Raw genomic sequence first — 14,404 nt, 5'->3', positions numbered from 1 at the left:
TTCATAATATAAAACAGTATTAGGATATTTCTTACTGTGAGTGTGCAAAGATTCTGATGAAATTGATTGGAAGAAGTTGTATACTCTCTGATTCTGCAGAAAAGCTTGTGATGTATTTGAAAATAGCTGCCTGAAATTTAAGTGAGAGTTTACTAAATTAAGTAACAGAATCATAGGAAAAACACAAAAATGTACTACAGTACCATTTAAAAGCAAAATAGGCAGTTCTTAAGAAGTCCAAACCCTTCAAATTGCACATTCAACAATGCTAAAAGCTACTTTTGAGCTTTGCTGTTAAGTGCTAGTGTAAGCTTGGAGTACAGACAATATAAGCAATTGGCATGATGATTTTTTTGAATTTAAAAAGATAGGTACTTTTGAGTCATCCTAATTCAAACATTTTAGCCACTTGTAACATTTTATTAAAGAGGAGTTTGGATTGAGTCCAAAAGCACTGGACTCTGTATTTTAACTGTTTTTTTTTTAAACTCAGAACACATTTATTTTCCCAAAACAATGCACCTCTTTCGTAAATACATTTGAAGGGTAAATACAAAGTTGAGTTCACCTATAAGGTCGGTATTTGAATTTTGCAATTATCTCCAAGAGCAAAGGGCGGGATGCTCAACATTGCTCTGCACTGGTCTGAGTCAGTTACCAAGATGTCAATGACAAATTTTATTAGCTTCAAATAAGCAAATAGGACAACAATTAATGGTTTTCGTTGCCCACACACAAAGGTTTCAGATATTACTTGCCAAGAGGCACTACCCAGCTCTGTTTCTTTGGAGGAGGGGCAGGGGAGAGCAATTTTTGGCAAATGGGCACATACTGAAACCCCCAACTAAGTATATATTTATGTTAAAACTGATACTGAAAGAAAAAGGAATTTGAATACAGTAATGCTATTCGCTTGAGATTATTTGTGTAGCATTCCTGTATAGTCACAACACAACCTGCAAATTGTAATTACAGTTGCTTACTCTATCACAGTTGTGTATGTTCAAAGGTTATCTTCCAAGTGAGTCTCTTGGGTTTGTAATTACTGTGCAGTGAGGCTTCACAACCTTTCTGTATTACAATACATTCCCTTCAATCTCTGTTTAACAGGTTTATTGATTTAAAACCACTATGTTTATCAGCCAAAACTGTTCACAAAGATTAATTTTTGGCTTGACAATCAAGCCAATAAAGACAGACAAATATTACAGACCAAGATTTATTAAAAAATTGGCAAGGGGGTAGTTGAGGCTCAGAGTGGCTCCAAATCTTCTTTAACTAAAATATTAGGACAAAATGCTAGAACCAACAGAACATTATGAGTAGGAGTTTGAAAAGCAGTGCCTGATTCCTCAACTACCCCAAGTCAAGAGACACTGCCTAACATGATGAATAATTTGTTTTTAACAAGGTTGAACAATCCTGACTGAAAAGGACAAAGATAACAAGGTATCTGTACCAAACCAGGGAAAAAAGCCAAAACCAAGTAGGCAAACCCAAATTCATATTACTGTCCTGAGTTACAGAATTTGACCACCAGGCTCTCTCATCACAAAATAGCAGGTCATGAGATATTGGCCATTTTCTTATAAATACATGAGCTACTTTTAATTTTATACACACACTTCACTATTACAGTTTATACCTTTTAATTTCCGTTCTGTCTCTCACTCTATCCTGTCATAAAAAGTAGAATATATGTGCTCTGAGTTACTGTTTCTAGTATTTCTAAATATACCCTTGTAAAGGAGGTAGTATCCTTCCACAAATGCCAATCATTACTATATAATGCTGCTTAGAACAAATCTTTTCATAATTGTGCAATTACTTCCAAAGAAGTAATTCTATGAATTTCACTAAAAGTCTTAATTTAAAGAAAATCTAAGAGTCAAGAGTATCTATTTTATCACTGCCTTCCCATTTTCTTTGCAAATTTGGTTTAGGTAGCAGAATTTCCACTATCCATAGAAGTCTTCTAGCATCACTTTTCTGGTGTTGCATTTCAGGCTATTTGCTAAAACATTTACCTGATTATGGGCTCAAGATCAGCATGCCTTCGTTCTTCCCTCTTCTGAAAACCCTGATTTAGTGCTCTTAAAATAGCCTTGTCAAATGCTTCAGAAGACAGTTCCTTTGGGAGCTGAGAAAAAGGTTAATGTGAAAAATGAGTAGTTGACATTTTAAAGACTGTATTTGTTCACTATGAGTCTTTATACCTTTTGGTATCAACAAGAAACTCAATTGTTTCAGTTTGAGTGATGTGTTTTACAAACCAAAGGTACAACAAATCAACATCATCTAGTTTTGCAACAGAAACACTTCGCTGCAAATCCTCACTGAAAATCCAGGTATAAAACTGTTTAAAGCTCTATTTGACGGAATTACTACCAAATGCTATCGTCCTTCCAGGATAGTTTATAGCCTTTTTTATAATTTATTTCTTTAAATCTTTCACATATAGAAATTAGTTCTGAAAACACAAAAAAAAAAAATAACCAGGTGTGACTGAATGCACTGTACTCACTATCATCACTTAGCTAGACTAAACTATTTTAAATAAATGGGAGTAGAAAGGAAACCATTTCAGTTATTTAATACACTAGACTTCAGCAGGCAACACTGAGATTAATCAATAGCGAGTCCCTCCCCAGTTGCTATAAACACTGAAACACCTCATCAAAATTCATTATAACTTTCCAATGCCAATACTACAAAGTGAGGTCTTCTGATGTTCTAGTTGAGAAGGCAAAATGCTTGCTACTTAAGAGCACATCTATTTTAAATGAAGACTATTCCCCAGAACAAAGTTTTTTCACCTTTAGAACTTTGAAATATTGTACTTAAGTACATCAAAGCTGATCAAACTTGTTCATCTACATTTAAAAAAATATTTTAATATGGTGCATTAAAGAGTAAACTGCCACTGAAAAAGGGGTTTTTTTAATTGAAGTTCAAAGCTGTTGCTAATGTGGTTAACATCTGCCACCTATTATGATCAACAGCACTCAGCAATTTACACTAAAGCAGCATCTTCATCTTGTATATCTGGAATACACCTGACCCAGAGTGCCAGCTGGATACTGCACCCAGCTACTGGAACAGCAGCCCAGCACTCAGTAATTCTTTCACTGAATCAAGTGGTACTAACAGAGGGATGCTGTGTCTGATACAGATAATTGCTTGGTAAAATACATAAGAGGAACTCCTAGAATCCAGACAGACAGGTGCTGTTAGTATTATGTTAGTACAGCACTACAACACCTGAAATGTTTTATATCTAAAACCACAAAGGGCTGAAAGCAGCTGTTCTTAACAGACCCTTTGGCTTTAATATGCATTACTGAGGAACTCTGACGGAAGAATTAGTCAGTGCTAGCCAAAAGGTATCAGGAAGTTACTGCAGAAGTGTAGGAATGATCAAATCTCCTATCCTAGTATTTTGTATGTAGATTTGTCTCTGGAAACAGTTACCTTCTTGTCTTTAAAACTTCCATTAAAAGAAATGCAATTCCTTCTGTAGTTAAAGATTCAGTTATACCAACCCAAGATCAGGTGCTTAAGGTAATGGGACAGCCTTGTTACTTATAAGCTTATTTGTCCTTCCACATATGTGGGTAATTTCCTACTTGCAAAAAAATTTTAGGCTTATCACCTAAGAGAAGACAGCCTTTAATTTAAGCATCCAAATTATGCCATTTACTACCTTAGTTTTCCCAACAATGCCTCTATTCTGAAACAATTTTTACCATTATCTTATTTCTATCATATGCAGCATTGGAATTTTCCATCAAGTATTTTGACCACTCTTTTCTGTCCCCAGGAACCTGAGTATACTACTTAACAATGTCATGTAGATTGGAACAAGAACAACAAAAAGCCAAAATATAAGGGCATATGAAGTGGATGTTTGTCCTTTATGCTTTTTAATGCAAATAAGTTCGGTCCTGCTTTACTTAACAATGCTCTCTTACTTCTATATCTACAGCTATCAAACCAAATATACTTTTCAGCTGTGCACATTTTCCACAGAAGACCTCAGGAAGCTCATAGCAACTTGTGGTTGTCTTCTTCTTGTTCTGCCATGTACTAGACACTGCTGGAACGTGCAAGCCAGCACATGGAACATCCTATATCAGCCAAACAGCACAACTCTTCAACACACTGGAGACCATGTCTGTTTTCCTGGCTCCTGCAGGAAGCAAGTAAATTCTAGGAGGTCAATTTCAGACACTGATGTTTGTCTTACACATGTGGGAGAACAGGGGGCATGCATGTCAATGTTCATCCAAGAGCTGCACAGGACCCTGTATGAATCGCTGTTTTTAGGGCTCTCTTCAGGTGCAGATGCATGCACCCTAAGCTGTGGGATAACCCACTTGTAACCAGACATGCTATCCATAATTTAAATCCCCCGAAACCAAGCTCTGGGAACTCTTAGAACCAGATATTCAACTAGATTAATATTCACTGCCTAATTTCTAGAATACCGGAAAACAATGTAGATAATTTAAACAGTGAACAAGACAATGACTTTTGTACAGTGACTGGCTTTCCACTTGCAATTAACACTGCAGTTAAGAACCCCAGATACCATCAAAACATGTCCAAAACAGATCCCTCATTACTGCCCTGAGTATGGAAGAGTTTAAATATAGAATAATTTCCCAGAATAGGTGGAACCCAAAATATCAGACACTGACAATGAACACACAGTTCGAGGTCATCACACTGATGGGGTCTGCACATGGCCTATGCACAGAAATGTATTCTCTGATCAGAGCAGAGGGGAAAACAACTGAGAGAACTTTTGGTTTTTTTAAACATGGATACACACACACACATATAGTTGCTAGATTTTCCTCAAGTTGAACTTCTTGTGATGATGAACAGGCCAGCCTTTGTGCTACTGAAGAATACAACAGCTAAATTAAAAACTATTATGCTTATGGCTCTGTCCCACTAATTAAACATAACAAATTATAGTCTTTAAGGTCCTTCTAGCAGGAAAACAAGCAAACAACCAGTGGTTGTACCTATACATGAGGTCTGTGGGGAATATTAAAACCTCATCTGATAGTTTTATGGCAGTTCAATTAAAACTTTAAGTGCCATTTCAGATGAGACAAACAATCACCTCCTGGGAAACTCCCCAAACATTCTCCAGGGCTGCTTCTTCTGTCAAGATCCTTAACTCCAATATATATATTAATAAAATGGTTAATACAATTGTGAAGTACAAAAATCTGCTGGCATGCTTTTGTTTCTATAATTACACCTCAGAAATCATAGCTCTCCTAGACTACTTCTGAAGTTATAATCCTGATGTATAAACACTACTTTCATATTTGAATACATACTCTTAGCAGGAATTCCTGAAGCTCCTGATGTGTTTTTGTTACACATGTTACAGAAAAATCAGACCAGGTTACCTAGAATGAAGGAAAAAAGAATGAGGAAAGTGCCTTTCTCCCAATTTCATAGCAATTAGCTTGTCAGAACAATTCCATAAATTTGGCAGTCTCAGAATTAACACTCGCAATTAAGCAAACACCAGGCAAAACGGGGATAAGGCTGTACTTTTTCAAAGACATACTAATTTTGAGTGTGTATTTTAGGATCACCTTCATGTTATTTGTGGCTAAAGGGAGCATGGGCAAATTCAGGGAAATACAATGAAGTCCCTGAAGATTACTGACTCACAAAGAAGCCAGGCAGAAGGCTCTGTAATTATGGGAGTCGTATCAAACAGAAATAATTAACCACAAAAAATTAGGTACCAGAGAAAATGACTGTAGGTCAGATATATTGCATTGAGCTCTCACTGTCACTACCAGAAGTCAAAACAAAACAAAAAATCTGTTTATATTACCTATAAAATAATTTTATCTGCCTTAGACTCAAATCTTACACAATCATATAGAAGTATTTTAGGCTACAAGTCATAAAAAGTACTGCAAGTTACTGAAGAAGGCACTCAAGAATCAGACAACATTCTGGCATATGCCTGTATAAAATTTCAGTAGCTTATTGTTTTGACACGACATGCAAGTAGTAAAACAGCACCTTCACATGCATGTTTTGAGTAAAAAATAAGTAAGCTTGGTTAGGTGAGTGCTGCCTGGCTTTAAGCCCACTTCTGGGCCAAAGATTCCAATTAGTTACATGGGAACATTCAGGGTAACAGGAGCGGACACAACAATTACAAACATTCATTTACTCTAAGGAGTTGATAGAGTAATGTCACCCACCAACTGCCTTCAACTTAGTCCCCAAAAATGCCAACTACCCTCAGTGTCCTCAGCTGGGAAGCCATGACTGCAATTGCTGTTACAACCTTAAAAAACAGCAGTGTCTGGGCAAGTACAAAATTATCTACAGTGAAGAGCACAGAATATACTTGCACAGATGAGGAAAGGAAACTCTTTCCTAAAAGAACTGAGGTGGAGTTTCAAGATTACTGAAATAATCACCAGAATATCTCCACATTCCCCCTTTAACAAAGAAATTCAAAACCACTGTCAAATCTGTCTACATGCTGAATCTTTAAAATAGTTTTTTTATTTTAAATTTTTATAATCCCTATAGACATTCTGTACAAACTTTCCCCATCTCCTACTGTAGTTTACTTCATACTCACTTCACAGACTATTTGGAAAAAAAATCTATGATGTGGTTGAAATATTTGGCCAGGTTAACCTTAAAGACTTTGAAGGCTACCTTCCACATATTACTGTCCTCAACAAAAGAGGAGTGTATCCATTTAGAGAATACAACATCACAGAATACAATACCAAATTCTGCGATCAACACACCAACTTTCAGCTCAAAATGGCTTTCTTTAAGTTTGCTTCTTCAAAAACATCCCCCATGTCAAGGGATCAGTTAGAATGTTTGATGTGAACCATTCTTTTTTGGGTGAAAAAGGGGAACATTTAACTTTAAGTTCAAATCTGGTATAATACCAGATTCACATCTATTGGCACAATGACTCATAGTGTTAGTCAGCCCTTGCTAAGAAAATTACTACTTTGATTCAACTAGAGCATCACCACCACCAGCCTTAGTAACTATCATTTAATACATGCTGCCCTTAGCTACTACCATAGATGAAGACTACACTAGATAGGCTGTCCAGTTTTTGGCTGTTTTCCAGCTTGTTTGCTTTTGCCTTAAGAAACAAAGTCCAAAACAAAGGCACCAATCTCCAGTTTTCTCAAAAAGCACAGGCTCCACCCTCATATGGTAAACAGTGGGAAACAAGACCCAAGATGACCATATGACTCCAAGCAATCTGCAGACACACCTACGTGCCTGTGCCACTTGAGCATTCTAAAACTTCTAGTTTCAGAATTCTTATGAGTTAGAAAAAGCCAAGTTTCCTGAACTGATGTCACACACCTAGCTATGGCTGATGTTTTATACGTTCCCACCTTATGCCCTCACACTTTATGCCCACAGTTATGTAAAACACCTGATTTGTACACAGAATTCAAAAGAATCACAAGATAATCCAAAGAATCTCAAAATTGCCTCCTGTGAAGGTTTTTGGAACAAGCTGTATGTATCTGCACACAGACAATAATTTTAACATCCTAGAGATTATTTGCTTACTTTGAATGTGTACTCCAAATGTTTGTCAGCCCTTTTTCTTGATACGTCTTTCAGGGTTATCTTCTCAATGTGTACAGCTGAAAGAAAAACACCTTATTGTGCACTCCAAAACTGACAGTTTGCAAACCATTCCTTACTTTCCCAGGCTCTCTGAGCATGCCTGTAGGCCAAATCCTGATGCACACAGCGCAACTCTTCCTTAGGAGCTGTTGTATTGCAACAAACTGCCGGGAGCAGGTAGAACCTTGCTCTAAGTATTTCTCTGGCCTAATGACAATCTCTTTGGCACACATCATGAGAATCTATGCATTACCCAAGAGCTTATTTACACCAAATGTCACATAATTACAACAATATAACCACTCTAAGTGAAAAGACACTAAAAGGAAGTCAAATGGTATCTTTACTTCAAGAAGTAACAAGTGCTGATAAAAACCAGCCAGTACCTTCTACACCTAGGCATCAGAAACATCAAAATAGTAAATGAGGGCAAACTAAGGCCAAATACCCACATTTCTGAGGGTACTTAGGTGAAAAGAATTAGTTAGGGAAGGTGGAGACGACAGAAATGAGTGTCAGCAAACAGAAAACAAAGAAGAAGCAGAAAGCTTTGACAGTTGTACTGCAAAGAGTGTCACTGAATTGAACCGAGAGGGAACAAAGGTACTATAAGTACTGGCTAATTTCACATTCCTTCCCCAGAGCCTACTGTACACAACAATAGGGAGTTCTGGCCGTGACCTGGCAAACTGCAGCCCCATATGGCTTTCAGGGCCTGGAGACTTTCTTGAGGGCACACAGCATTGCTCAGGTAATACTCCATATAAAAACCCTTACACAGCCAAGATGGGCTTTCCAGTTTTGCTGCTATGCTGGCCTAAGAATTCCAGAGAATTTTATTCCAGTGCAAGCCTGAACACATTTAAAGAAAAAAATTTTTAAAAGCAGCTCGACCTGCCCTACATCATCAATGCTTCCTTTCAGTGCTTTAGTAGCTACTTTTTTTTGGAGGTGGGTGGTGTTAACAGTAAATGTTTTCCTTTCAATTTTTAAATGCATGTTTACATGGGATATATTGGGAACTACTCATAACAACAGTGTCTTTTCCTAAAAAAAAAAAAAATTAAACCTCCTGTAATTTCATGTTGCAAAATTTATTAACGGATATTAACTAATTATCATCTAATATAATGTAAACAGTTTAAAATTAATTTTGTTACAGTTACAAATCAAGTCTCATCCCCATCAAACAAGCCATTTTTAAGATAATTAAGCATTGGCAATTTCCATAAAGGAACGATAAGCCAGCAAATAAGTCTAGTGATAGTACTACAGCTTCCAATTTTCTTAGTACAGAGATAAATACTGAATGTGCTGTTATACAATGGTTGTAATCCTCTAGCTGGGAGTTAGGAAGACAGACAAGCACTTCATTTTTACCAGTTAATGAAGATTTATTATTACAAAGGAAAGAAATCTGAGATGAGCTAAGGATGCCAGACAATAACAATATTTCATGAACAGATTAATGTTTAGTGATCTTAATTTTTACCTGTCTGGTATAGATTAAAGTGCTGTTAGAAGGAGGAACATGGCACAACAAAAGCTTTGTTGCAGTAAAATTTCTTAATGGCTAACATTCAAATTGATATCGGAATTCATATTCATAAGTTAATTAAGAAGTTGATTCCCGTGACTGGAACTGAGAATAGTGGTTTAAATTGCAATCCACTACATGCATATATTTAGCATACACAATTAGGAAACTAAGACCATTAACATTCACAGACAAGCTTTTTTCCCTAATGAGACTGCTTATTTTAAACTATTGAGTGTTCTCAATGCTAAAAATTTGTCCTCAGGTATAAAAAAATTTATTACACAATGCAGTACCTTCAACTTCCTTAACTTCTTTCTGCTGCACGCTTCATTGTAATGCATGATACAACAGGTAATTACACTGTTGTTGCTGCACAGCTTTAGTTCTACAGTTTCAACAGACTCCTTTATAATTCTGTCTCCATAAAGACATTTTAAATATTCTAAATGGCTGGAAGAAAAGTTTGAGTACACAAGCCAATGAGGCATGTCACATCTCTACGTCTATTCTGGACACAGCACATGCATCTAGGATGATGAAGTAAAGCGTGTATACATGACACTGCTTCCATTCTAAGTCAAGATTTTAAAAATTCATATTCATCACAGCTGAGAATAAAACCTGAGTTTTACTATCAGTGGTATTTCTAACCAGTAAGGAGATTTCTGCAGCAGGGAATCTCTACCACATAACTGTGTAGCAAATATCACAAAGGTACTCTTATCCTTCACCGCGGTTTCTCACTATGATAATACAAATACGGAAAAATATTTAAGCTCTTTGCTAGATTAAGTTATTCAAAGTTTTTGTGCTTCTGTTACTCAATTTGAGTGTTACTAAAGAGATTCCCCCTTTTATGTTTCTAATTCATGAATACGAACACTTTGAACTCCATAAAAGGATTTGAAACAGGTTTGTTGTCTGTAATCTGCCATTATCTTCCTCTTGTATTTTTTTCAAGGAATCAAATCTCTCAAATTGCCTGTCTTCAAAGTGCAGTTAAATCTCCACACTAGAGACAAAAGGACATTTATGAGGACAAAATGAATTGCAATCGTTTTTCCATATTGTTGGCTCCTTCCTATCTGCACACTATCTGTTGACTAATTTTGAGTAGGCAAGTAACTTGCTAATCCTCTTGAAGAATTAAGGGTGAGAATAAATCTGTTTTCAATAATGCTCACTTCTTCAAAGAGAAAATATTGTGCTGGCAATGGCATATCAGAGTTTGTTTATGCTCAGAAGCCTGTTCTTATTCTCCCAAGCCAAAACAGTGACTCCTATTAAGCCTTTCACTTCTCCAAACTGCCATTTCTATAACACCTGCTAATGTGGGTTTTCTTTGCTGATTTTTTTTTTAATGTCATCAAATACAACTGAATCAAGCAGCAAAATCTATGGATTGCTTCCCAATATTTTTGTGTTTAGCTTTGCTTAAAAAATTCAAATACTCTTAATACAATTGCATTATATGTTCTTGTTTTCCCCCAAATCCTGACCCTTTTTTCAGTGGGAAGCCCATTTGCAGCTGATTTTCATGCAGGCATTCACTAGCAGTTAGCAGTTAACACAAATGACAACTTGTTATAACAAAGAAAAGACCAAGTAGGTGGCAGAGAAGCTATTTTACTTACCAATCACTGCACTTCTTGTAACAGCAAGAAAGATACAAGATGTCTACAACTCCAAGCAGAGTTTAATGTTCAAGGAAACCCTTAGAAGCCTTCCTCAAAAGGAAGCTCAGACAACATACCTTCTCTCTGAGGTCTGTGGGAAGCCACTGGGAGTCCATCATGAGGTGCTGTGGTTCTATCTAGCAAACTGGTCTCATTACTTGACATGCAGCCACCATGGGAAAAGTCGTTCTAAATCAAGAAAGAGAAAAAAAAAGACACGTCTTAGTGGAAGGACTGCTACCAAAGCTTGCTCTCTTACTCAGCAGGTATTGCAGAAAAACCCACAAACCCTTTATCTGTTATTCCACACGACAAAAACACGAAGCTCTTGACAGTGGCAAAAAGGTGCTCATTTCAGTTCTTACTTTATTTATGTGTTTATCAAATGTCATCTATAACCTCCAATGTTTCACTGACCTTATTTTAAAAACAGAATATGGTAAGGAACAGGGTATCTCAAGCTGGACAATTCAAGACCATTAGCTCAGAACTTCAGTGATAATTTACAATTAGCATGAACTCTTTCAACTACTAACACGTCAGTCATCTACTCACTACATTCTAAATATATTCTCCTCAATTATATTCATGCCCTGTACCTTCAGCCTGCCACCTCTTCTATGTAGGGAATCATGAGTAACTGCTTGGACAGTCTATGAGGACATGCAGTCCATGCATCCCTCATCAATGAAATCCATGCATCTCTTACCAGCTAAAATTCAGAACACAAGCAGTGACCATCAACACCCTCACTTTGACAGAGAAAAGGACAGACTGAAAGCTCATCTCCCCCCACATTTACAGGCAGACTTCAAAATTATATACCAAGACATATTAATACAGTGGACAAGAAGGAGATAGATAACACAGATAGCTAAGTAAGAGAATTAAGAATATTCTCGGCTAACAATGATAAATAAGAAAAAAGTATTAGAATAGCATGGACTACAAGTGGTTTCCCTAGGGTAACAAGAGCCTATATATTTTTTTCCAAATTAGGATGAAACACTAATGTATCAATTTACACATTCTTCAATGACCTGGTGTTGCTAAAACAAAAGCAAGCAAACAAACAAACTGACGAACAACCAAGTTAAAACTCAGAAATATTTTGAAACATACAGTGACATTAAATGCAGCTATTTAATTCCATGTTCAAGGAAACAACACATTGCCTTTGAAAGGTACGTGCACAAAGAACTAGGAAATACAGGAAGTTACTAGCAAGTGTTTGGATTAATCTTTTTTAAGTAAAAAACCTTTGTTTATCTGTAACAAGTAGTATAACATATGAGCTGATGAAATAGCAAGTTCGGGAAAACTGAATGCACCACAAACATTTAGGAACTGGTCTGCATGAAAACTAAATTTATTCATACGGGATGAAGAACACTGAAAAACCTTCATAAAAGATGGGTAGAGAAAAAATATAAATCTCCAGAGGGCATTCTTTATTTTTAAATGCAGGAAGCATAATAAGTGTCAGAATATATGTGGTTCGTTGGGTTATTATCACATTTGTGCAATGTGATGAGACAAATCATCAACCAAGATTAGTTGCTGTATTTGTTGAAGAGGATCCCAAGACTGTCACAACAGAAAGACCAGAATGAGAAAGCACAAAGGTGGCAAAAGACATAGGAATTCCCTGCCAATTCTTCAACAAACTCCTTCAGATATGACAGATATACCAGCTAAAGCTGGCTTCATCTTACCAAACCAGCTTTACCTCATCTACAGCGCGGGCACGAACTGCGGCAACTCCTGACAGTGCATCCAACACTTGCAGACCCAGGAAGTGTCCAGGCACCAAGGCTGCCCTGGGCATGCTGATAACCTAACTTTGGTCAGTGACACCCATAGCAGCACAGTTAGCAACTGCACTGCAGTCTAAAGCTGTTTCATCAAACCAGTGTATGGTTTGTGCTCTGAGCTGAGCATTGGTAATTTCAGGTTTCAAAGCCATCAGATTTAAAATATAAAGCCTGCTTTGTTTCTTTAAGATAAAACTCACACCAGTCCCCAGTCACTCGGTAAATAATCGCAGCAAACATCTAATAAACTATGAGCTCAATGTCAGATATAGGGTAAGAAAGGAAAACAGCTGTGTGTCAATGAGACTGCAATTTTTAACAGCTTTAGCACATTTTCAGGTTTAGTTTACTAAAATAACCCCTCAAACAAGCCACCACACAAGCATGCTCTGGAGAGAACTACTTCCAGAACACTTCAAAAAACCCACCGATACTGTTTCAGCAGACATTTCATAACAACTGTGGGCAGAAAAAGTGGAAGTACTTTGGTTTGGTTAAGTGTTAACTCCTGATCTAAAAACAATAAATTTTGAGGTCAGACCTTCTCTTGCATTCAAAGCCAGGATATTTGTTTTGATTAATGGAAAACAAATTACAGACTATTATAAAAAATAATAGCTAGTTTAAAAGTCAAATAAACTGTGAGCAGTTTTAGGAGATGTATAGAAATAGGATTTACTTCAAAAAAGTATTCTGTTCAGCTCATGTCAAAGAAGCATTAAATACTGCTGCTACACCTTCTAATACTAGAAAATTGCTTCTTACCAAGCACATATATCATCTCTGTAACAGCATTCAAATACTTCTGCAGTGAATTGTTCTAGAATGGTTATTTTTCTGTCCATGGCAGCAGTCTGTAACAGGCAAACTACAACCGCAGTTGAAGGCCCCCTCTAAACTGCAAAATATTACATTAAGGTTTCAAAATTTATTTAAATAATTATACCGATTATTATAAAATAACTATAATAAATTTATAATTTATTCACTTGCAGAATTCTTCATTTCCAAAGTTAACCAGTAATAGCTATTCTGTGACTGCTGGCTTTCACAACACAGAAGGTAGACAGTGGGAAATCCAGAGCAGTCACAGCTTTATCTTACAGCCTGAAAAGCTCCACATCCTGTCTTAAGCTGCATTACTACTCTTCACTTTTGGTGTTACCTGCTGTGACAGTTCTACATCAAACTCACAAGTAACTGAAACACAGGCGCCGCTGTCAGAGCAGACAACTCTAGGGCAAGTGACTGCAAAGTCTGAAGGGCCAAAGAACATTAAGAGTGGCATCATTTGTTGCTACGTGGTGCCAGTCACACCAGGAGCACAAGTCCTTTAAAGCCTGGTACACTGCTGAGGAAGGGCATGCCATACAGAACCAGCTGCGCTCGTCCTTTCCTGTCAATGAATACAGCATATTATCCATGTTCACACAACACACACAAGTGTAAGGTTAACTCTCACATAAGCCTCTGCCACTGTGAGACTTCATTGCAACTCACAGTGCGGCTGCTAATGATTAAAATACAGTGAAGCAGGAAATGTGGGTGGCCCCAGATCAGCTGCCAGATAATTAATTTGATAATCACACAGATCTCAGTGATGGGCTGAAGGATTAACTAAATTCTCCTTGAAAGTGAAACAAGCTAAGAGAGTACCCTAAAAATTATCTCCTCTTACAACCTAGACCAGAGCTTTGTATTAA

General features: G+C 37.0%; 1 protein-coding gene across 2 annotated transcripts in view; it reads right to left on the bottom strand.

Annotated features, from left to right (window-relative positions):
• ZCCHC2 (zinc finger CCHC-type containing 2) overlaps nucleotides 1-14,404 on the bottom strand; it is a 43,964-nt gene that overhangs the window by 18,731 nt on the left and 10,829 nt on the right. For both annotated transcript variants that reach the window (XM_054284780.1, XM_054284781.1), the window contains exons 2-6: nucleotides 10,965-11,076; nucleotides 7,612-7,688; nucleotides 5,358-5,429; nucleotides 2,028-2,140; nucleotides 36-130 (exon numbers count right to left, since the gene is read on the bottom strand). In XM_054284780.1, coding sequence (XP_054140755.1) covers nucleotides 36-130; nucleotides 2,028-2,140; nucleotides 5,358-5,429; nucleotides 7,612-7,688; nucleotides 10,965-11,076 — 469 coding nt within the window. The remainder of the gene's footprint in view (nucleotides 1-35; nucleotides 131-2,027; nucleotides 2,141-5,357; nucleotides 5,430-7,611; nucleotides 7,689-10,964; nucleotides 11,077-14,404) is intronic.

The sequence above is a fragment of the Melozone crissalis genome, unplaced genomic scaffold (genome assembly GCF_028551555.1).
Source record: "Melozone crissalis strain CALT ecotype California unplaced genomic scaffold, PUWL_Pcris_2 ptg000042l_1, whole genome shotgun sequence".
In the NCBI taxonomy this organism is placed as follows: Eukaryota; Metazoa; Chordata; class Aves; order Passeriformes; family Passerellidae; genus Melozone; species Melozone crissalis.
Note: the sequence above shows the minus strand (reverse complement) of the source record. Positions and strands in the feature narration are given on the sequence as shown.